This window comes from Agrilus planipennis, unplaced genomic scaffold (genome assembly GCF_000699045.2).
Source record: "Agrilus planipennis isolate EAB-ADULT unplaced genomic scaffold, Apla_2.0 scaffold48, whole genome shotgun sequence".
Lineage (NCBI taxonomy): Eukaryota > Metazoa > Arthropoda > Insecta > Coleoptera > Buprestidae > Agrilus > Agrilus planipennis.
In genome coordinates this window covers 779,757-803,525 of record NW_020438937.1, presented here as the reverse complement: position 1 = coordinate 803,525, position 23,769 = coordinate 779,757, and the positions used below count along the sequence as shown (strand labels likewise).

Below are 23,769 nucleotides of genomic sequence, written 5' to 3'. Positions count from 1 at the left end.
AATGTATGTGATACTAGATTGTTTATGTGGTTTATTTCTTGTAGTCTTTCTGATGTATTAAACGCGTTCTTCATAATTAAAGAGCAAAGTTTTAAATTTAATTAATTGGAGGTACTCATTAATTAAAACTGTAAATACACCACGGGTTAATTAATTCAATGCTGTAGCTATTAAACGGCTCGTAATTCTTATACGGGATTGAGATTCACAAATGAATAATAAATACTGAAATAATCATAAAGTCCATCAACATTCCACACTGATTTTGTGTTAGGAATACATTCTGAAAGAAACAAAGCCCACATTAGGAATCAATTCAGTGATGCTTTTACATTTTTAACATTCTTTTATGACATCAACTAAACCAGTTTGACACCACTCAGGACAACAAAACGTGGGCATTACCTAAGACATTTGTATGCCCCTATGTAGCAGTCAAACTAAAATAATAATAGTTTATTGGGAAATTGACACTCTAAGTCGTAAATATCCAAAGTTAAAATTTTATTAAGGAATTATAAATTTTCCTGAAAAAAAATAACTAGAAAAGTTATTGGCAAATATACATTTTAGACAGATTAAAACAAGGCATAAAAAAAAACTCATTGCCAAAATTTTCGCACTAATTTTTCTGATGATGATAATTCTTCAATGGTCTTGAAAGCACAGAGAAGAGAATTTACTATTTACCTACGCATACCTTAAACTAATGATGGGCAGGGTAATCGGTTTGAGGGTAGTATTTAAAAGAAAGCCATAACAAAGACATGAGCCATTAATTGTAATGGTTTTGCCGGATACCCAGTTATCCATTACTAGGCAAAATCTCTATTTGAAGCATGTAATAGCATTTTTGAATTCTTAGACCCAGCTTAGACTAAGACCTTTAAATGATATATCACTTTTAAAATAAAAAGAAAATTGTTTGGGGTTATTCCGTTCTACTCTAATTAATAAATCTTAATAATAAAGTTAACATTTTTGAAATCTAATTCTATTCCTCTAAAATATGCAGAACAAATATGAGAATGTTTTACTTTTTTTTTTACAAAATGTAATTGTAATATTTTAATGAGCTCAAGTTATTTTGATGAAATTCGTATTGCAATTTATTTTATTGTACTCTCCCACTATATTTGTTAATATACATCTTCTTGTTGAACTTTAAATTAATATGACAGTTTCAGCACGAGTTTGAACTGTATTGTGTTGTGGAATATAAACAAACACTAAAGACATTCGAGTTTGTTAGCATACCATTTCTGGTTAACCTTTTCCATTAATTTGACGTTGGTCCAATTGATTTATACGGCAGTTAAAATTTAAAGACTTTCAATAATAGACATAAAACAATAAAAGCTGACAGTTTTATTACATCTTCGCAAATACCAGCAAGAAAAAATGACTAAGGTTCTTTTATTCAAAACCACTTAATTATTATATCTACGATTATGACCAATCAGACTGCTTATAAAAATCACAATAAACTGCTAATAAATCGTTCACAATGTATACTCACAAGTTTTTCGTTCCGAAATTCCAAACATCAACGAGAAATTGCTATAAAATTGCTGTATTTGTAGAAAAAGTACATGCAGACATTATCCTAATTAATAGAATAAATAAATTCAGGTCCACACAAAACGTAATAGAGAGCGTCAAAAATAGAAACTAATTATAACATGATTTTAACTTCAATTGGAAAAGAAGCCTTCGTGGCAGTTTGGAATGGATTTTTATGATTTTTTAGGCGAGATCCGAGTCCAACTTTTACAAGGCGTCAAAATTTGGTAGTTTATGCTATTATTCTCGGTTTCTTTGAAAAAGGTTTCTTTTAATTCACAATTTCAAGGCAAAAATCTTTTACATTCAAGTTTATCTAATGTTCTTTGATTTCAAATTGATCAACGCTTCGGCAACGATTATTAGTCACAAAAAATACAAACGAAAATAATGTTGATAGGCTTTCCATTATCTGCACCGAATACCCCTATGATTTTCCATCACCCTTTATGGATTCGATAAAAATTACGATTTTGAAAGTCATTAATATATAGCGTTTATTAGTTTTAAAAGAATGATAATTTACATAAATAATATCAATTTTGGTTACGTGTTTCTAAAATTGAAAAGAATACAATGATCAAGGCACTTTTTGGGCAACACCTACCTATATATACGTACCAAAATCTGGTCCAATAAAGTATTTTAACTAATTTTTGTTTATTTCAATGTTCTGAAAGAAGGTTGTTCTGTCACCAGATCACTTCGCGTGTATTCTACATATTGTTCTGTGAGATCCTTCCTGTTATTTCACAAATACAGTTTCAAATAAAATTAATGTATGAAATTCCGAAAACGTATAACTTATGCTAAATTGTAATTTTTTCGAACGATTTTAATCGGTCTTCAATCGTGGTGTGTGGTAGCTGTTTTGATTGTAGTTTTTTTTATAGTTATCTGCCATTTACATATGTAATTAAGTAGAGAAATGTAGTATTAAAACTCAGAACACTATTGTTCGTCCTTCCTTTTTTCAGAAAATATTAAATGAATTGCTTGTTTCCGCGTATGAATTGCAAAATTTGAATCTAAATGACACATCTTTTAATTTCGCCAGTGTGGTTTTTAATGCTAATTTACGTTAATTAATTTAATGTTAATTTTTCGGTTAGCTTTAGTTGTAAAATATAACTAACGACAACAAATGCAGAAAATTTAACTTTCAACGTAGACATGTATTGTTTTCAAACCAGTTCGATTCCCTCATCCCAATTCGACAAACAAGGGTGGATGTAAATCTTCTGGTTGTGGAATTAAAAGGCAGCTGACAAGGCAAATTGATGGTAAAATAAACACTCATTTCGCCCTCTCTTGTGAAGGAATGAGGCCGAAATGGACCAAAATGATCATCACGCCAGGCGACAAGTGGCAGCCACATGTTTGTCGAAACCGCCCATGCTGTCTTGTTACACATTTGTATAAATGCAGTCACTACCATCATCTAACGTCATCGGAATGTGAAACGTTTTAGTTTTTCACGTGTTCGTTCTTTTGTTTCTTGGCTTGTTACGCATTTTAATGAACTTTAGCTTATTAGTTTTCTAAAGAGACTCAATTTTACAAATATTTTTTTTACAAACCAATTTTGTTCAGTAGACTATGGAAATACAACAGAAGATATTTAATTCTTCTATTATACGCGATTAATTTGACCATAAAACATTTTTAATAAGTTAATTCATCAGAAATGTAATTTCATTGATTAACAAATCTACATGTATGATGTGATGTCCATAGGAAAAGCTCTAGGAGGTACTTATTAGTAAGGTTGTTATTCCCTTTCATGTTGTTCGTTAGGGGTTATCATGGTAATGTTGCTCATGCAAACAAACTTTTAGTAACACTATTTTAATATTTAAACCCATTATATATACAGTGATTCTGCTATGAACAAATGCCGCAGGCGATCGATATGGGAGGCATCTCGAAAACCGGCGGCAGAGCTCATAAATCACACGACGGACAAGACTGTACGGTGTACGGACAAAAGAAACTTCCGAGAAGTTTCCGGAAATGCCTAATCAGGAATGTATTCCATTACCTTATAATTAAGTGACCAGCATCCGACGGGATTTATTAACACAAGGTAGTTGATATAGATAGGAAGCGTACAGAAGAAAACATTGTTATTAGTGTGATTTCTTACCAAATAAATTACGCATAAACTTGGGACTGGCTTAGATAAATAGACGTTTTAGTAAATTCGTTACAAATGCAATGATTATTTTTAAATTGTTTACATAATTTATTGTCTTCGTATGGCAAAAAAAACTTGCGGTCTTCACATGAACTTCAATTATATCAGTGAGTGCGACGGATCGAATATCGTTATCCTCTTTTCGGTTTACATAATATTTGTCGCAAAGTTTGCACAGTTGGCTTTTCTGCAGCAGCCCATTGTGATCGGGTACCAATGGAACATGGGTGGAACGAGGTAACATATGTCTATTATTACGTGTTCGATCAAATACGAATATACTCATACAAGTACGATTCTCAATTAAAAAGTTTAGTTCAAACTGCAGTGCAATATTAATTATATGATTCGTTTACTATATAACGAGGCTCATTCGCAATAACGCTGATAATTCATCGAACAGTCCGTGACGAGTTAAAAATTACAAGTACAGGGTGGGTGTGTTGGGTATGGGTGTACTATGTATCTACTTGATGGTTTGTAGAAGTTCCACGGGTGTTGGAACAAAGCGAAATTAATTTGCTTGCCTACGAACAGGCTGTCTCGCAATAAGTATCTGTTTCGAGATTAGAATTGAAGGTAGGAGAAAATAATTATATGGTGGAAATAAATACTTCATTCGTTTGGGACTTCTCTGATAATACACCTATGGTTTGTACAGTTATTCAAGCGGAGAAGTATTTTCTTTTTTCAAAATATGTAAGGGGAGTTACAACAGAAAATTTAATTAATGAAATAAATTCACCCAAAACACACCATACAAATCTAAATAATTCCTTTAGTGTTGGTCGAAACTGTTGACCGGTGGGTTGACATGCAGACCGACACCCACATCAAGCTGGAACAGTATCGAATATTATAGATTACAAAAACTTTTTAAAGCGCTGGTCAAAATATAAATATGAAAATGTCGGTAGCGAGTCCCAGTATGCACAAATAATGATCCTCGAAAATTCCTGAACATTCTCGATTCTTTCAGTCCAATTCATTCTAGAACATTCTATATACCTAAGGACTTTAGACATTCGAAAACATTCTATCTGAGAACTGCGCTAGAGATATTCCAGAACATTCTGGTAAATTCTCACACTTATTCTTAACTGGCGTTCCATGGGCGGTGGTCCAGCCGAAAATTCACACATTCACCAAACCTGAGAGATTCTACTAAGCATTTTTTTAAACACTAGTTGAAATATGAAAATACCCCAAGTCGATCATCATATCTCCTACACCACCATAGCTACCACTTGCAAACACCGGTGGTTTGCGCTGGGTAGTTGTATTGTACAGAAATATTCAATATGTTTCAATTTAGTTCCATTTACCTTTGTTAGGTACTACTGACTAAATACATTAAGTGTTATCATCCACCATTTTAGGTTCTAGTGATAAATAATACATATGTGGTAAGTTAGTCCTGACTGACCCGCTACATCTGTATCAAATAATCAACAAAAAATAAATTAAAATACATAAAATAAATAGAGAAAGAGCGGTCAAAAACGATCACAAGTGCAACAATTAGCTAGGCTGACCTGTCTCAGTTCGCGACTTTATAATAACAAATGGGTGTATGGGTGGGGCATAATTGAATTATTACGTGTAAAATACCCCAATGAATGAAGCCGTTCTACAGCGTATAAACAAGAAAGAGAGATATTCAATAGCATAAAGAGAAGAAAATTGGAATTACTAACGTAATCAGAAATCCAAAACATGAATTGCTCCATGTAGTTATGCAGAGAAAAATAGAGGGAAAGCAAGAATCTTCGCCAGTGGTACGGAGGGAGCATCACGGCACTGTTTAGAATCGGTGAGGACAAAGTAAAGATCATGCAATTGATCGCCAATGTTCTGGGAGGACACGGTCCTTGAAGAATAGAAGATACCCCAATGGGCTCAAACTCGGAGAATTCATTTGGACGACGAAAGGCGATTTTGAATAAAAATCAGCGTTGGATATTGATAGATTTACTATATAAGAATTTTAGCAAATTTTATTAATCACATCCTACCCAGTGCAGTCTAAGTAATATTTACCCAAAATATGTAAGTCTTGTTGGCGTTGACAAAACAGTATTGTATGAAAATAAATAAAAGTAAAACAAAAATACTGGTTTGTAAGGGAGGAAAAAGTAGGGAAAAGTAGGGAAAGAAAAAGAGACGAAAAATTAGAAGAAGTGGCTGATTTTAGGTATCTAGGGAGTCAGATAAGTCAGGAGAAGAGTCGAGTCGCCGTAAGTAAGAAGAAGTCACTTCTATGCTGGCGAACGGTTAATTTAGAAATTCGAAAAAGGTTGTTAAAGGTGTATATTTGGAGCACGACGCTGTACGGGTAGTACATGGACAATGGACGCGGCGGAAAAGAAAATTTTATAAGCGTTCGAAATGTATGGTGTACAGGAAAATGATGAGGATACCGTGGATGGAGAAGGTTAGAAATGAAGAGGTATTAGAAAGAATAGGAGAACAGAGGACTCTATGGAAGTCAATAAAAAATAGGCGAGATAGGTTGGTAGGACACCTTCTCAGGCATAAGGTCTACGTCAAAAATAGTTAAGAATGTGAGATATTCTAGTTTTAGGGAAAAGCGAAGATTAATTCAGGATAGGAAAGAGTGGAGGTGCGTGTCCAACCAATCTTAGAACCGACGACCTTATGATAATGATGTAAGTTTTCAGAACTTGTGCCTTCTTGGCAGTAATGGTTCTGAATGTAAATTTTTCAACATCCGGATGTTCGAAGAGCACTGGGTGGATGACTATTAAACTTTTAAATTTAAAGGCTGGATCTCACGACCACGAATTCGCTCGTCGGTGCCAACACCTGTATTACGAAATTACGTGTTCGACCTTTCTTTTTGTTTTCGCTAACAAGTGAGTAAAGAATGTACTGTAGGTACGTACAAGTAAAATATGTATAAAGAGTTCCAGGAGTTGAACCATGTGTCCGTTCATCAACGGATGAGCTGTGGAGCGTTTACCGGTGTCATGTTTCGGACCACGACGACGACGGCCCGCAGGTGTAACCCGATAGCAGCAACGGGCCGTACTCTATCCAACGGAGGCCCGCGTGTAGGTGGTCCCTCGATCCACCTTATGGACATGCATGCACACCATACAGGCAAACATACACACATATTATTGTATGTATTCACTTACTTATTATACTTACTTATTATAAACAAAAAAAAAGACACGCACACAACCAGACTCTCTCTGTACGATGGCATGGTTCTTATTGGAACAAGTGTATATGTGTTTGATTTTGAGTTTAAAAATACAGTTACGTTAGAGAGGTTTCAGCCTATTTATACAATAGTTGTTTTTGTCTTTGACCGATCCAATCTGTAATTGTTAGAACCTCTGTCCGCCTATATCTATATCTTCAGAAGTTTTAAAGTCAGTTGTCTAAAATAGGAAGTTTTAGTTTTATGATAACATGAACTAAATTTCAACCAATAAAAAGAAAAAAAATCTTGCTAAAAGGTTTTATGTTACACAGTTTCCAATATCTCAACTTTTTGATAAGGCTTCATAAGTTAAGACCATTATAAGAGAATTCTTATTAAAATTTTAGTAAAACCTTTAATCCAAGTGTTTGCTTAATCCATAAAGTTTGTATTCTAAACAGCTGAACGAACTTTACTGACAAAGGGCTTTTGTATAATAAGTAATGCACCAAAATATGATTGTAAAAAATATGTTGTTGCATAATGAAAATTTAACAAAACGTAAAGAATATTCAATATTAGTTTGAAATCATTTTTTCGATTTTTTATTTACCCACTACAAACTACCTCAAATTAATGAGGGAAAAATTGTTGCTGTTGTCACACCCCCGCCGGGAATCGAACTCGGGACCTTTGGCTTTACGCACCAATGTTTTACCACTAAACTACGAGAGGTGACANATATATGAAATCCTATGACATTGTTAGTTACTTAATAGTGGATTAATATGCAATATTCGATTTTTGAGGTAGTTTGCAGTGGGTAAATAGAAATCGAAAAAATGATTTCAAATTAATATTGCATATTAATCCACTATTACTTAACTAACAATGTCGTAGTAAAGAATATTGAAAATGAATTTTATTTTTTTGTACTTAATTCATAACAGCAAAAAAGCAATATTTTTTTGGCAAAGAGAAATTCATTGACGGTTTTCACATGGTTACCAAATAATCGGGCTTTATGGGCGATACAATTATTTCGACTGTGTAATACGGTATCAAATGTCTCGAGGTTAAAAATAGTGGCATATATTCGCTACTCTCGGATCGCGTTTACCAACGATCACCTGACACCATTAGAATAGAAATAGAACCTCTAGTGTGAAATTTTTCACTTCTTTCATTCTGCAACGTATACGTAACTACTTGCAAGCGGAAATAAATGGAACACATTTTCTTTAAAAGGTTATTAAGCTGTTCTTTAAACGCTTCACATCGTACATATGAGTCTCAAATTTTGTACTCCTAGCCAGGACCGTATTTAGGGGAAGAGAGTGAAGGGCGTCTGCCCCGGGCTCCAACTAGAATTAGATTAACAATTTAAGTGTCCTATGTATTATAGTATACAGCTAGTGATCGATTTTTGAAAATTTGGAATTAAGATTATTCAATACCATTTTATTTAAATCAAAATGATCTGCAGTTGAAGCTGTTGACGGAATCAGGCGTTTTGATCCTCATACAAAGAATCCCTGACAGAATATCCCCGGACAAATTTCCTCCAGACAAAATATCCCTAATACATCCCCTGGAGGATCAAATAACATGAAACCTCTGTTGACATTTATGATTTTGTTCAGATGTATTACAATTTATATACAAACTACTAGTTGTAAGTAAATGACCAAGTTTAATGCTTTTTCACGTTTAAAGAACAAACCTTTTTCTAACATTCTTCAACATGCCTTCAACTATCATGAAAGAAGAAGAAGGTACATATATATATTATTTGGAAAAAGCAACCCTGAAAAACTTGGATTTAGATTATTAATGAGATAGATAATTTAGACACAGGGCACTGGAGTTAAAACTTTTATTTCAATTAAGCAAATACGAGGGTGGATTGATAAGTTTCCGGCCTGACCAAGAAAAACAAGGTTTTTAAAAATTTTTTTTTTTTATTTCTCAACATAATCTCCTCCAAGGCTGATACATTTCTCATAGCGGTGTTCCAGTCTATTAATGCCATCTCTATAGACTGATTCGTCAAGCTCCTCAAAATAACCATTTACAGCTTCGATTACTTCTTCATTGTCCGCAAATCTCTTACCGCCANGATTCAACTTGTTTTGTGCGATAACACCTCGACAAAACTTTATACAAGGTCATAAAAAATAGGAAAAGTAAAAAATAACATTTTTTTTTTTTTCATTTTACAGTATACACCTTCTTCGTACTTACAAGCAGACCTGGTCATGTTTTAGTGGGAAAGCTGTATTACAATATCCATAATTGCCATTTAATAGGTAGTAAAAGGGGTTCCCTACTACGAAAATCCTTGCTTATTCGTATAGGGTCCTGAGTTAATTTTCTTATCGTAGTCGTGTTAGAAGATTTCATACTTATTCCGATCCGGCCCTGTTTTGAGCGCCCTATTGAAAACCCCTAATATAACGCAGTCCGGCTCTGACTTGTCAACTTTTTTGCAAAGGTACTTATGGTATTTTTTTATAGTAATCCTTTTAGGAACTCCTTACTAGTTCCACGCAGCCCAGACATGATCATTTAACAAAATTGGAACTATTTAGTATGAGGTGGGATGTTTATACAGGGAGATACATCCTAAAAACAAAAAAGTTGTCTAGTTCTCCAATAAAACAATACTCTCACTATGGGAAAAATACAAAAACTGTAGAACTCTTCAATATTATGCCGCGTTTTTAATAATTAGATAAATAATAAAATAAAATTTTTTGTACCCTAACAGGACAACTAGGATGCTTCATCCGATTCAAAGCCCTCATCATTTCAACATTTGTTGTTTCTAGTACAAAAAACTGTTAAAGTGTTTAGAGACAATGCAAAATCCAAGAATTACACGACATTTACTCCCTAAATACATAATTAAGAAGACTTATTTACCAACAAGTTTTATCGAAATACATTTAGTAAGAAATAATTTTTCTTTTAGAGATTATTAATCATCCATTTTATTTAGTATCTTCAGTGATTTACTGATGATACCGTCAGTATGAAACGCCAAAAACGTTTGGAAAAGCAAAACATTATAATCTCCAACAGAACAGTCCTTGCTGGCCGTGAAAGCCAATGAATTGCAGTGAAGTCTTTTAACCTGGGCAATTTACTAAATATTGGGTATCGTTGTTTGTATTGTTGTTATTATTATGTAACTGCAGGTATTCAGTGTTAACAATAATAGGAATTTAGTTTGAGTAACAGAAAAAGTTTGGATAAAAATTGTTTTGTAAGTTTAAAATTCTATTATCTAATTTAAAGTAGGGACAAGTAGATTAATGTTCCAGTAAAAAGCAAAACCTTCCCGATTTACAATTTCCTAAGAAATGTATTCAAAAGCATGTTAAAATTCAGTGTTATAACATCATAGGGTCATTGGTCCTAAGCCTGGTTGGACACGCATCTCCACATTTCCTATCCTGAGCTAATATTTGTCTGAAAGAAAAACATCCGACATCTATAACTCTTTTGTAAGCAGCAATGTAATCTAAATCTACCTCTACTCCTTTTAACTCCTGTTTCTGCTTCTAATATGTCTCCAACTAATCCTTCATGCATGAGGAAGTGTTTTACCAATCTATCTCGCCTATTTCTTATTGAATTTGACGGCGTCCTCTGTTCTCCTACATTTTCTGATACATCAATATTTCTAACTTTTTCTATCCACGGTATCTTCATCATTTGCTGGTAACACCACATTTTGAACTCTTCTGACCTTTTCTTTTTCGCCGCGCCCACCATACACGTTTCGCACCCATACAATATATTTGAAATTTCTAAATTAAACGGTCGCGAAGTGACCGTCTACTATATTGCAAATTCAGTGATACGAAGTAATATTTCCTACCAAAATTCTAATTTAACTTCTGCTGATATAACAATCGAAAATCCCAACATTTAGTTTAAGGTATTTTTTGATTAATGTTTCAGAAAACCCTTTTTGACCATCAGTTTACAGTGAATATCCGACACGATATGTAATATCACGTTCAAATTCAATTATGCGAAGGAATACCTACATCAGACCAAAATTTTAATAACTTCTCTAGAATTTTACGGATTCTGTTTAACGGTTTTCAAGGCCATTTGGGATTAGTTTTGACTAGAATAGGATAATACATGTACATGTATGTACGTATGTATATAGAAAGAGTAGCGTTACTGCTTAGCTGAGATAATGGGATCTGATGGCTGTTAAGTGATAGAAGTGTATTAAAGGCAGGAGCTGCCGTCGTCGGTGGTTTTCCGAGTGGTTCCGCAGCCTTTCGCTAGTTCGTCCGTCCCTTCAGCCTCTGCGCCGGGGGCGCTGCCCGGATCAAGTTTCACCAAAACAACGGTGTCTGTTCAAACATCACTTTGCCGTTGCTATCCATTTTCCCCCTTGCAAACCACCAATTTCATTTCAGAACGGTAATATTTCTCCATCCTTCTCGTTAGCACAGGTCTCTTCGTTTCACGTGTTAAAAATCCGGAGGCGGTTGCTTTAAATTGGATTTTTTTTTTGCCTTGGAGAGCATTTTCAATTTAAGGGAAAAATATCCGTTGTGTTTTTCATTTTTATAAATGTACTATTCTGTGGCTGTATTTATTTAAGTTTTCCAAAATAAATGTATAAATAATGACGAAAATCTTCTAATTTTATATATTTTTATGATTCAACTTGTTTTGTGCGATAACACCTCGACAAAACTTTATACAAGGTCATAAAAAATAGGAAAAGTAAAAAATAACATTTTTTTTTTTTTCATTTTACAGTATACACCTTCTTCGTACTTACAAGCAGACCTGGTCATGTTTTAGTGGGAAAGCTGTATTACAATATCCATAATTGCCATTTAATAGGTAGTAAAAGGGGTTCCCTACTACGAAAATCCTTGCTTATTCGTATAGGGTCCTGAGTTAATTTTCTTATCGTAGTCGTGTTAGAAGATTTCATACTTATTCCGATCCGGCCCTGTTTTGAGCGCCCTATTGAAAACCCCTAATATAACGCAGTCCGGCTCTGACTTGTCAACTTTTTTGCAAAGGTACGTATGGTATTTTTTTATAGTAATCCTTTTAGGAACTCCTTACTAGTTCCACGCAGCCCAGACATGATCATTTAATAAAATTGGAACTATTTAGTATGAGGTGGGATGTTTATACAGGGAGATACATCCTAAAAACAAAAAAGTTGTCTAGTTCTCCAATAAAACAATACTCTCACTATAGGAAAAATACAAAAACTGTAGAACTCTTCAATATTATGCCGCGTTTTTAATAATTAGATAAATAATAAAATAAAATTTTTTGTACCCTAACAGGACAACTAGGATGCTTCATCCGATTCAAAGCCCTCATCATTTCAACATTTGTTGTTTCTAGTACAAAAAACTGTTAAAGTGTTTAGAGACAATGCAAAATCCAAGAATTACACGACATTTACTCCCTAAATACATAATTAAGAAGACTTATTTACCAACAAGTTTTATCGAAATACATTTAGTAAGAAATAATTTTTCTTTTAGAGATTATTAATCATCCATTTTATTTAGTATCTTCAGTGATTTACTGATGATACCGTCAGTATGAAACGTCAAAAACGTTTGGAAAAGCAAAACATTATAATCTCCAACAGAACAGTCCTTGCTGGCCGTGAAAGCCAATGAATTGCAGTGAAGTCTTTTAACCTGGGCAATTTACTAAATATTGGGTATCGTTGTTTGTATTGTTGTTATTATTATGTAACTGCAGGTATTCAGTGTTAACAATAATTAGGCCAAAATCGCTTCTTGACACTCTTAGGGCGTCTAATCAACGAACCACCACTGGCATTCACAATACTGGCATCAGATTGATGTACGACGCGATAACTGTTTATTATGAAGACATCTTCGCGCAGTTCCAGTTATATAGATAATCGTTGTGTTTGGTGAATAATTAGTGTACGTATGGTGTGCTTAATGTTTTTAATTGAACATATGTATTATGTTACATTCAAAATTAAAGTTAGTTTAGTGTCATCAAGTCACAAAACGTTTAAAAAATTGAGATCGTTTAAAAGAATGTGTTGTTACTTTCACTACATAATTAAGTACTACTACTATAACGGTTAGGTTATATTTGCAATTCAACGTCGCTGTTTGAACACGGTTTATCCATTAATTAGTATTAATTTAATAATTAATTATTTAAATTATTAATCTAACGAAATTTGAGACTTATATTTTGTGTCTTTGGAACTTTTAATCCAAGAGTTTCTTCGATTCATATGCATCATATACAACATAATCCAGACCAAGCGGCTCGTTAAGGTTTTAAGGTAAGGCATTCCTTAAATATTAATAAATAATTTGATACCAGATATTTCGAATGATTTTATTGATCGCCTAGTGTGCTGTAGCTGTACTTATGTCTACAACAATGAAAATTTGGTATTTGATTGATTTATTTACTTAAAACTGTATGGATTTTTCTAACTTCATAACAATTGAAATTTTATTGAATTCCAACTAAAAACCACCAATGTAACTGCTAATCTATTCTAATCAGAATATACATATATTATACACATTTTTAACTCGAAAATTGTCAACTAATAATAATTAAAAGGTAAGACGGTTACCTCATAAGTATTTATTAACCTTTAAATTTAGTATAGTGAAATGTAATACTTATGGTTTGCAAGTTGATCTTATTTCTAATGAATTATTTTATACAACGAATAGATAATTTCCTTCTGTCAAATTCTAATTAACATTGCTGTTGTCCGTCGTTATTTTCCGGGATCATAACTGGATTATCGAGTTACTAGACGGAAACCTCATAAGAACAGTAACCCTCAGTTTCAGCCCCTTTCACTTTCAATGCTTCCCGTTTTAGGCAGACAAAAAAAGTAAAGAATACTTAAGCTTTTAAATGTAATTAATACGAAAACAAGTCGTTGTATTATAAGGACTTGTGGGGTTTAACTCTAGGTAAATTACAAAGGTGAATTTATAATAAAATACCTGTGCACATGATCTATTTCACATTTCATTGATTCATAACATAACAATCAAACTAGTAATTAAATATTTATAAACAATTGAAAATTTAAACGGTAGAAGTCCTCGAAATCGAGCAGATGTGGACAACACTTAACTAATTGAGCAATTGGATTAACAGTCAAAACTTCTTTTATTTATGCTGATTGATAAAGTTTATTAATTTTTCTTTTAATGAACATTCTGTAGTACTTTTTGTATACAATATTATTGGTATTACTTTTAGTTGTCCAAAATAAATTAAATTTGAATGAAGAACGTTAAAAATAAACTAATGGACTTTGGTAACATCAAAATGTCTCAAAAGCCTAAAAAAAGCAATTTGTAAAGTACTCAACGCTGTACATTCTATCATTAATCATTGATAATACTGTCAATGTTAGTTATAATGACCATCGTAACAATAGCTTCTGAAATATTTAGAAATAACTGTTTTTATATATGTATTTTGTATCTTCCTCTGCCATTTCCAAACTAGACCATATATCCAAAAATTTGGAAATGATCTTTGATGTAGATTTTGGCGAAGATCTTCAATTAAAACCATTTTCAGTATCATCATCGTAGGTGATTGGAGATGCAGCTTCACTCTTTTCTATCATGAGTCAACTTTCCAATTTCCCGAAAGCTACAACACCCCACCTCCAAGCCTTCCTCTGTCAATTTGTACTCATGTTTCTATTTCAGACATACCAGTCCTTCATCTCTCAAAAGATGTCCTACCATCCTATCTCTCCTTTTCCTATTCTCCTATGTTTTCCAATATTTCCTCGTTTCTAACCAAATTTTTTCATTTTCGTCGCGCTCGAAATATATTCCTACGTTTAATAATCTTTTTCGAAATTCTAAATTAACCTTCCGCGAACAGTAATCTCTCTTAAGCTATTAATGACTTGACTCTTTGCTATTCTACATTTTTCTATCTTGAGTTATCTGGCATTCTAAATACCGAATGTTGGTGACTTTTTCTAATTTAACGTGTGGAATTAGGCAAATTAGTAAACAAGATCTCGATTTCTATTTTAATTGAAGACTTTATTTTTTTTTTACTTAATACCTCATCAATAATAGTCTAGCAGAATGTAATAACAGAGCTGCAAAAGTCAAATCCCACTAGTCAACCAGTTATTATGTAGTATGTGGTTAGTTACAAAGTAAGCATGGGAACTCGGGAGTGAAACGGTGGGAAGCGACCGACGGCGACGCCAGGTTTTCACGCTAAGCGTCGACAAATCGTGGCGTAGCGACGGCGCCGGGGCCATCGTCGACACGACGCTCGAAATAGAATATGAGTCATATGAGCCGTAATTTGATACCATTGCGATTCCATTTTATACCACAAACCGACCGCGTTCGATTCTTTTATTTTCTCACTTCTCAAACTAATGCGCATTAGAGAGCGCTAGGGAGATGTGGTGTGGAATACTTAGAAAGAGAGTCGAGCCAGAAATGTCACGGCACACGGCATCATCGACAGGAAATGCGTTTCAAATAATTATTTTGTTCTTTATTTATGGTTCGCAGGCATTTTGCCCATTTCAAAAAAATGTTTTTTGTAAATTGATTCTTTCTATCCAAAAGCTTTTCTTTTGATAAGTAAACTAATGATGACAGTTTTGGGCTAATTTGGAAGAACCTAACCAGGAAAGATTGTTATTTATCTAAATGTACTCAAAGCCCCACCTAAAGCGTTTTAATTCTTGAAGCCAGGCCCAAGAAGTCCAAAACTTCGAATTATAATTATTTATAATGCCCACCTACAAGCACTCTGAAAGAGCTTGAAGCCCATTTAATTATTAAGCATTTTCATAAAGTAATTGGTGTACCAAAGCTCAACCCCTTGTTCATCGAAAAGCTTAAATTACAGTGTTTCCAAGACCTGAAAGGTTTGGAAGCACACAATACTAATCACTGGCCAGCTATGATCCTTGGATGCGACTCGACCTTATGCTATTGTTTATTTCAGGTCTTTATCGCTTTTATTCTTATTTGACTTCCCAGATATTGGAAATCGACGATCATTTAGTTTTCCGTCTCCGATGTTTATATGAGCTTTAACCCTACTTTCGCCTTTCTTATATACCAATATATCGCCTCCGTTTTATTTAAGGATACCTCCAATAATCCAATCTGGGCAAAGTCCTGACCAAAAGAGTTCCGAACCCCAAGCCCATAGCTCTTACTTAATTTGCTTTACCCAATTGGGTTCGGAATTGCCAATTATTTCGAAACCGCTTATAGATTTAGATTCAAATCCCTACGCACTTTGGAACTGCTTGAAACTCTTTGAAAGGGCTTAACGCCCTTTGAATTACCGATAGCACATAGCAAAATGTTTTATATAAAATACTTAGTTCATACACGAAGCCCCAATTACTTGTTCAGTGCTACCAGCCTCAAAAGGGCTCAGTCCTACCTATTAGATACATTAGTGATTCGCAAATCTAAGCATATGCTAATCTACAAAACAATTTTGTATGAAATCAGGAATATGACACTCTGGAAAGCCCTGAATTAATTCGATGTACTGAAAGTGTTTCATTTTGGTACGGTGCATTAATATTTGGAAATGGGTAATAACCACGTAGGGTTAAAAAGAAAGAATTACCTTTCTTTGTGCTCCGCCGCCCTGTCTCGTTGCCGTCTGTTTTTAAACCAATTGGAAACTTGGGTGGTTGTAAGTCCAGTTGCGTCGGCGAGTTCTCTTTTTTCCCGCGGACTCGGATAAGGATTGTGTGAGTACCATTCCCTTAGAACGCTTCTTGATTTTTCCTTGAAGCAGTAACTTGTCTCTTCGCCGTCCCATATGGTGCGGGGGAGAGGAAACTTCCGTCGGACGCGGTATTTGCCCACAGCACCCAGCTGCCTACCTGCAAGAAATCACAAATGCTATTTCTATGGGTACAGACAGACACATCCACTACCCACAGCAACTGCATACATGGATAGATGTATTACCATGGACCATTGTTTGGAACAATTGCTTTTTTCAGAAGGAGAGTCAGAAAATCCGATTTTTTGTTTGTTTTTACACTATTGGGATCCGTCAAATGGGCATACACCATCTGGTGGCAAAATTTATAACTCGAATGAGGGAAAAATTTACATAGGAACTGTGCACGGAAATTGTAAAATTGTTTATTAAAATAATAAAACACGTTAAAAAAGTAAAAATATTTTTTTTGGTGATGGAGTCGACGAAGTTCTCTTTTAAAGTTAAATCAAATAAAAAGTTAATATGTTCAGTGAAAAGCTGCAATAGCACTTCAGACATAGATCTTCACTCTACCTACATTAACTACTTTACAATAAAAACTAACCGTTTTATATATGTAAAAAATATATTCGGAAAATTAGAGAAGAAAGTAAAACTAATAGAAGCTTGGATGAAAGCAGTAGGTATCAAAGAAGTGAATTCCGGAATAAAAATTTGTTCACGTCATTTTAATGCAAATGATTATATTTCAGCAAGTATTTACCATCAACCATAACCTTAATATTTAAAACTAGAATCATACTAAAATTATAAAGTGAGAAATTATTTATTCCTGTGTAATTGATTTAACACAATTCTAATGATACGATATAAATATTTTGAGGTTAAGAACCTACCTGCTACAATACAACAAAGTTGCAATAATGTGTTTGCAACGTTCTCTTAAATCGGCTTTGCACGTGCAAGTCATTGATATGATATTGCTTAAATCACCCAGAATCACCTCACCAATTATATAACGTGAATCACTTTTTAAATCCGATGTTTGTAAAAAGTAGGCAGTAAACTTGACGGAATTTTAAGGCTAGCTTCCGGATTTGCTATTTCCGAATTTTATAGGCATTAAAAACACGCTCACCTTCAACGAAATTTCCTTTCCGAGGCTTTGTGTCAATACTTATCATTTTATCGTAATTTAAAAACTTGGAAAATGCACGGTACACTATAGGAACTACGATAAATTTTCCCTAATTGGCGCCATGTTTTAAGGCTCCTCCCATTTGACGGTGGGAGCGGCGGAAAATTTAGAATCGTTTCAGATATGATGTCATAATCAAATGGAGATACAGAAGTGAAGAAGAGCAGAAAAAGACCTAGATTGCTATGCGCAGATAGCTAGCGATGAGGGATATTCTGGTTTTAGGAAAATGTGAAAATTGTCTCAGGATAAGAAGGACTGTATAGTGGAGATGCGTATCAAACCAACTTCTGGACTGACTACCATGTAATGATAACAAATAAAACATGTCAAATTGATAACGGCTTTCGCGTCCTGTCGGTGAACTGATGCTGTTTTGATTTTAATGGTACATTATGCCCTCCTAGCTTCAGTATGTCCAGAAAGTCCAACAACAGTGATACATGGTTAAAAACAAATGCTTCGCGACTTATGTTTGTGAAGTTTTTCAGTAAGTACTAAAGTATATGAAAAGTATTAAGTATCTCGATTAAGAATCTTCATATCTTGAGTTATTATAAAAAGAAGTCAATTCAGCTGTGGAATTGTTCTTTACCCGATCCAAAATAGGCAAACAAAACGGGTCTTATTAACCCATACGTTTCTGTTTAATAATTCTATGTTAATAGAAGAAGAAAACTGAGCATCGGCTACTCTATAGTAAATCAGTTAATTTCGACAGTATCAAGTAATACGTGGAACTCCGACTATACTAAAATTTCTCAACAAAATAAATACTGTAGTATTATGTAAACAGAATTAAAGTAAAGAACTAGGCAGGCTAGCATCACAAGTAAATTTTGGCATAAGTAGGAACTTATAAATATAAACGATAATTTAATAATATGTACGTGCAATGGACAAGAAAATAACATTACTGACTGACTGATCGTGATGCTGAACTAATGGAACAATGAAATAAATTAATGAATTAATTCAGGTTTTCGCATCGGTAATATTTAAAAAAGGTCTTGAAGGTCCTGATTTAGGATTGGCTGTCCTCTTTTAGAGAAAAGCCGTTTAACCAACTTTTGGCCAGCTTCTTTCTACCTCATCCTCAAAAAACGTAACAATTAAATAGAAGCCTTTGCTGTAGAACAGAAGGAGGATCAATCCTGGATCACAGCCAACGGTTATAAAACCAGAATATTGAACCCTATTCAAACATTTCATTGTCCAAAAATAGTTACCTTTTTGGCTTAATATTAATACAGTTTATTAATTTTATGTAGTTGCTTTGATTTTATTTTCCACCAAAACATAGTGACAATCGTTTGAATCTCATTATTTGACTTTGTATCATTACTTATGAAATTAGGTATTATAGGGAAGAAGAGAAGAAAAGACAATGACATCTTACCTCGCTGTTTTTCTGCCTCGAGGTAATGAGCTTTAAGCCAGAGTGCTTGAAGTTTGGAATGATTATGAGGACTAAAATTGTGACTTTCTAAAATTTTATACAGTTCTTTAAAGTTTCCTTTGTGAAATGCAACAATAGCTTTGGCTTTTAATACGGATTCGTTGTTATGCAGTTTGTCACAAGCAGGCAATGACCATAGAAATCTACCCAATCTTTCTACGTTTCCGGCTTGTTGTAGAACCTGAAAAAAATGAAACAATAATCAGATAGAAGAAACGGAATTTCTGGTTACTCCATTAAAAAAAAAAAGAAAACAAATCTTGTACACGAATAATTAATTACCCAGAAATGATGGTAATTATTTCATAATACCCATGTATGAATTTTCAGTCCAAATCATTTTAAACTGATGGGCTTATAGTAAATAGAGCAATTAACCCAATATCGAATATATATTCGGTTAATTCATTTACGGAAAAACCAAATATTCAGTGAGAATTTTTCGGCAAAGGACGAGTCTGATTAGTCCTTTAGAATCTGTCTCATCGAAAAATAAAAATCATCATAGTGTAGGTACATAAACAATAAAAACCCACATAAAAATTTTGCTGACTGATTTTTGATATGCTTTACGATCAGAGAAAAGGGTACATAGCGGTTCCACTTGCAAGTGGCTTATACTTCCAGTTATATGGACAGTTCGCAAATGATTAAGGATGTAGCTAGAGCAACCTACATTGATGATTACCATAAAATAAGAATTCATCATAATCAGGTCAGTCCTAGTGATTGGACCCGCACCTCCACTCCTTCCTATCCTGAGCTAATCTTCTCATTTTTCTAAAACTAGAACATTCCACATCTTATTCTTTTGTGCCTTTTCTTCTCTAAAATTCCTTTTAATTATATTATAAGCCTCATGCGTTTTACTTCAAACTTTTCTTCTACTTCTTTACACCTCATATCAATCCATCGTTCCTTAGCTTCTCTACACTTTACAATTATTTCTCACTTGATTGCCTTATATCCTTTTTGTCCTTCGTCTGTCCTGTTTTTATATTTTCCTATTCTACCATCTCGTTTGTTATCCAGGGTTTCCTACTTTCATTTTGTTTAAGACCTAATACATCTGTAACTGCTGATTTTTTTTCTGCACGTTTTAATGCAGTTCCGTTCTGTCTCTATGTCCCTGTCATTCGCTTCTCCCGCCTCCTTTAGTTTTTCGTCTGTTCTTTATATGTTTTGCTATACTTTAGCTCCTACCTTCCTTCTTTTTTTCTCTTTATTTTTAAATCTTTGCCTAACAAGTATGTAATCTAACTTAAATCTCCCTAAATCACCTGGCATCTTCCACGTATAGCGCCTCCTATCGTGATGGTTGAATAAAGTATTTGCGACGGTTAGGTTATGTTTATCGCAAAGTTCTATCGGTCTATCTCCCATGTCATTTCTATTGCTTAATCCCAAAGAGCCTGCTATTACATCGTCTTTACCTTCACTTATTACGTCCCGAGTGCAATACCCCATTGGACGTCATCATTTTAGTTTGGTATGTTTTTCTTAGGACATCATAATGTGGAGGTTTCCCGTTACCTTCAACATCGCAGAATTGTGCATCAGATTGTCATACTGATCCTGGTGATCTCTGCCACCCTGAGTACTGAAAGAGCTGCTGCCCTCCTTCAGGGACATGTCTTAGTCTAGTTTATCTTTAAGACCCCCACCCCCCATTATGGTTGAAGCTATGATCCAGCTCCCTAAATCATTAAAACTCGCAAGCCGATCCACCAATTTGTATTAGAGCTTCGTCAAGGTTAGAGTCGAGCGGATGATAGGAATTAGTGTGAAGAAAAGTTTAACACAAGTACGAAATCGTCAGAATGTAACATCAAGATGTATTTGATGAGTTTTGTATATTTCAAGCTTTGCCAACAGGTATAAATTTTTATTCTGGATATTTCAAGGGCATTGCGAACAAAGCAGTATGTATACCTAGAATGTTTTGTTTTCAAAATCTGCTAAAGAATGTTTATTGTTTAGGGTGGGGGAGAGCAGGAGAAATTTGCTGCCGTTATCGACTTTGGTTGTCATGTCTTTTCTTTAATTTTCTTATCGTACCTCGTTGGTCAGCACGGGTTAGGCGTAGGTCGTAACTGTCGAGATGTTTATAATTATAACCGCGAAGTTTTATGCAGCCGTTGACGTTTCTGCTTATCAATCACATCGAGCGCAAAAATGTGCCACTCCAGGGCCGGTTTTTTGCATTCCTGTAGTGACTTCATTTGACGTTATCGCATTTTTTTATCTGCCAACAGCGGCCGTCTCTCTTCTCCTGTTATTAATCCATGTTGAAAAGGTTTAAAACGCAAATGGTTACTGGGAATTTTGTGTTTGACAATATCAATGATACTGATTGACACAATAAAAAGGCATTTTTACTATGAATGGCTTAGATTCTTGAAACAACTAAAAATTTTAGTTTTGGATAGAACTGTAAATTTTAACCGACAACCACGGTTATTTTGATTACATATTTTTGTTGGGCGTCTAGAAATTGTTTACTGGTCAAAGTAGGTTAATTGGACAAAGTAGGTATTCCAGCGTCTGTTTGACACAGCTATTCATGGTACCACAAAGAATTCTTAACCTAACTCAGAATTAGGCGACAAAAACGCATCTCCCAAGCTCTAGACCATTAAAAATCGACTAACAAATATGAAGGTGTTTGTATAACTCTTAAGATTCTTTGTTTTTCTTCTTCAACCCAGTACTGTTTTCTGGAATATCTTATAGATGTAGGATTTCATAATTGGTTTGACAATTTGCTTGAGATTCTTACCATAAATAAGCGATTTTAACTTTGAATTGCTTGTTAGTAAGTTGGTCATTTTTACCGTTTGGTTTATGAATCTAGGTTCGGCAAACTTTTCAGATAGAAGCGCGAAACTGTTAAGGAAATGGTTATTAAGGTACTTATATTATCATTATTATCATTTCAGGGTCATCCTAAGTCAATTGTCTGAAAAAAGGAACATCTCACATTCCTTAATTAATATAGAGCTTCCTCATGCTTATACCAATCAGCCAATTTTCTGAAAACTGGAACAACTTACATTCTTAACTAATGTAGTTGCCTCATGTCTAAAAAGGTGTCTTATCGTCTGTTTTTGTTTTTCTTCATTTCCTTTTATATCACCGTTTGCTCTCCTGTTCTTTCAAATGCCTCATCGTTTCTGACCTTTTCTAAGTATGGTATCTATTTTCATCATTCTACTGTAATCCCACCTTTTTTACAATTTCCTTCCTAGTTTGGTAGATGCATCAATATGCAACAGGGCGTTAACTGAAGATCATGCGGTATTTAATGACGTTATTGACGATTTTAACTACCATTAACGCCAAAACGTGCTCATTTTCGTCAAAGACACGCTCAAGGGGCCAATGAGCCACATATGGCTCTTCTTTATACAAATGTATTACGGTTTTCAATCATTTAATTAATGCTCTTGGTTTGAGAATTATGAATTATGAAATTATTAGCGAATTGTCCTTGCGTTTCGCAATGTAACTGTTAAAGTAAGGGTAATGCAAACAAGTCGTTGTTTGAAAAGTAAAGGAATCGAAATAAAAAGAAATTACCTAGACGTAAAAAAAAAATTAAAAAAATGGAAAACCACAAACCTAACATAACGGACTAGAAATAATATTTGTGTTGCCATGTTACTTCCCGGTGACTTGCTATATCTACATAGGTGCCCAGTGTAATATACACAAACAAGAACAACCGTCACCATCATTGTCGCCGTTGGTCGCTAAGCAATATCAGCCCTGATACGAACGATACGTTCTAGAATTACACCTATCGTTCTTTTGCGGTCGTAATAAGCATGCTTCACAATCTAGTGGCGAGGCTGCTGTAGTAATTACTGGTTTGAATTTCGGAAGGCCCATTCCATCTGATTAAAAGCGATATTAATTCCATTCCGACAGGTGTAACGGACCCGTAAACAACGTGAATCAAAAATTTCACGCCAAATTCATGCCGAATTTATTAAACACTTATTTAAGGCTGGCCTGTTGTCTGCAACTTCGTTGGCGTGGAATACGAAATTTGGCATAGAATTATTTCCAACCGGTTGATTATAACACATCTTTTTATACTCTAACTATATACCCACCAAGCAACTTATGCCATACCGTGTTCTTGGTGTGCCGGGTGCGGTATCTTAATGGGCGGCATGGATACAATTGGGTGTTTAATACATCCTCACGTTTGAAATGCATAAAATGTATAGGGTTGTTCGGAAAGTCATTTCGTTTTTTTTTTGTGGAAATGAAAGACAGTTTTCGTATAATAAACAAATACTTTATTAAATTATATATTGACCGTTCTGGTCCAACACCTTTTGCCATCTTTCTGGTAGTAGCATAATTCCACGCTCATAAAATTTTTGGTCTTT

The 23,769-nt window shown here is 34.3% G+C and overlaps 1 protein-coding gene across 1 annotated transcript in view; it reads right to left on the bottom strand.

Annotated features, from left to right (window-relative positions):
* The window catches only part of LOC108732550 (homeobox protein SIX1-like), a 36,435-nt gene that overhangs the window by 5,043 nt on the left and 7,623 nt on the right, over positions 1-23,769 (bottom strand). The window contains exons 2-3 of the mRNA XM_025974341.1: positions 19,310-19,550; positions 16,605-16,866 (exon numbers count right to left, since the gene is read on the bottom strand). Coding sequence (XP_025830126.1) covers positions 16,605-16,866; positions 19,310-19,550 — 503 coding nt within the window. The remainder of the gene's footprint in view (positions 1-16,604; positions 16,867-19,309; positions 19,551-23,769) is intronic.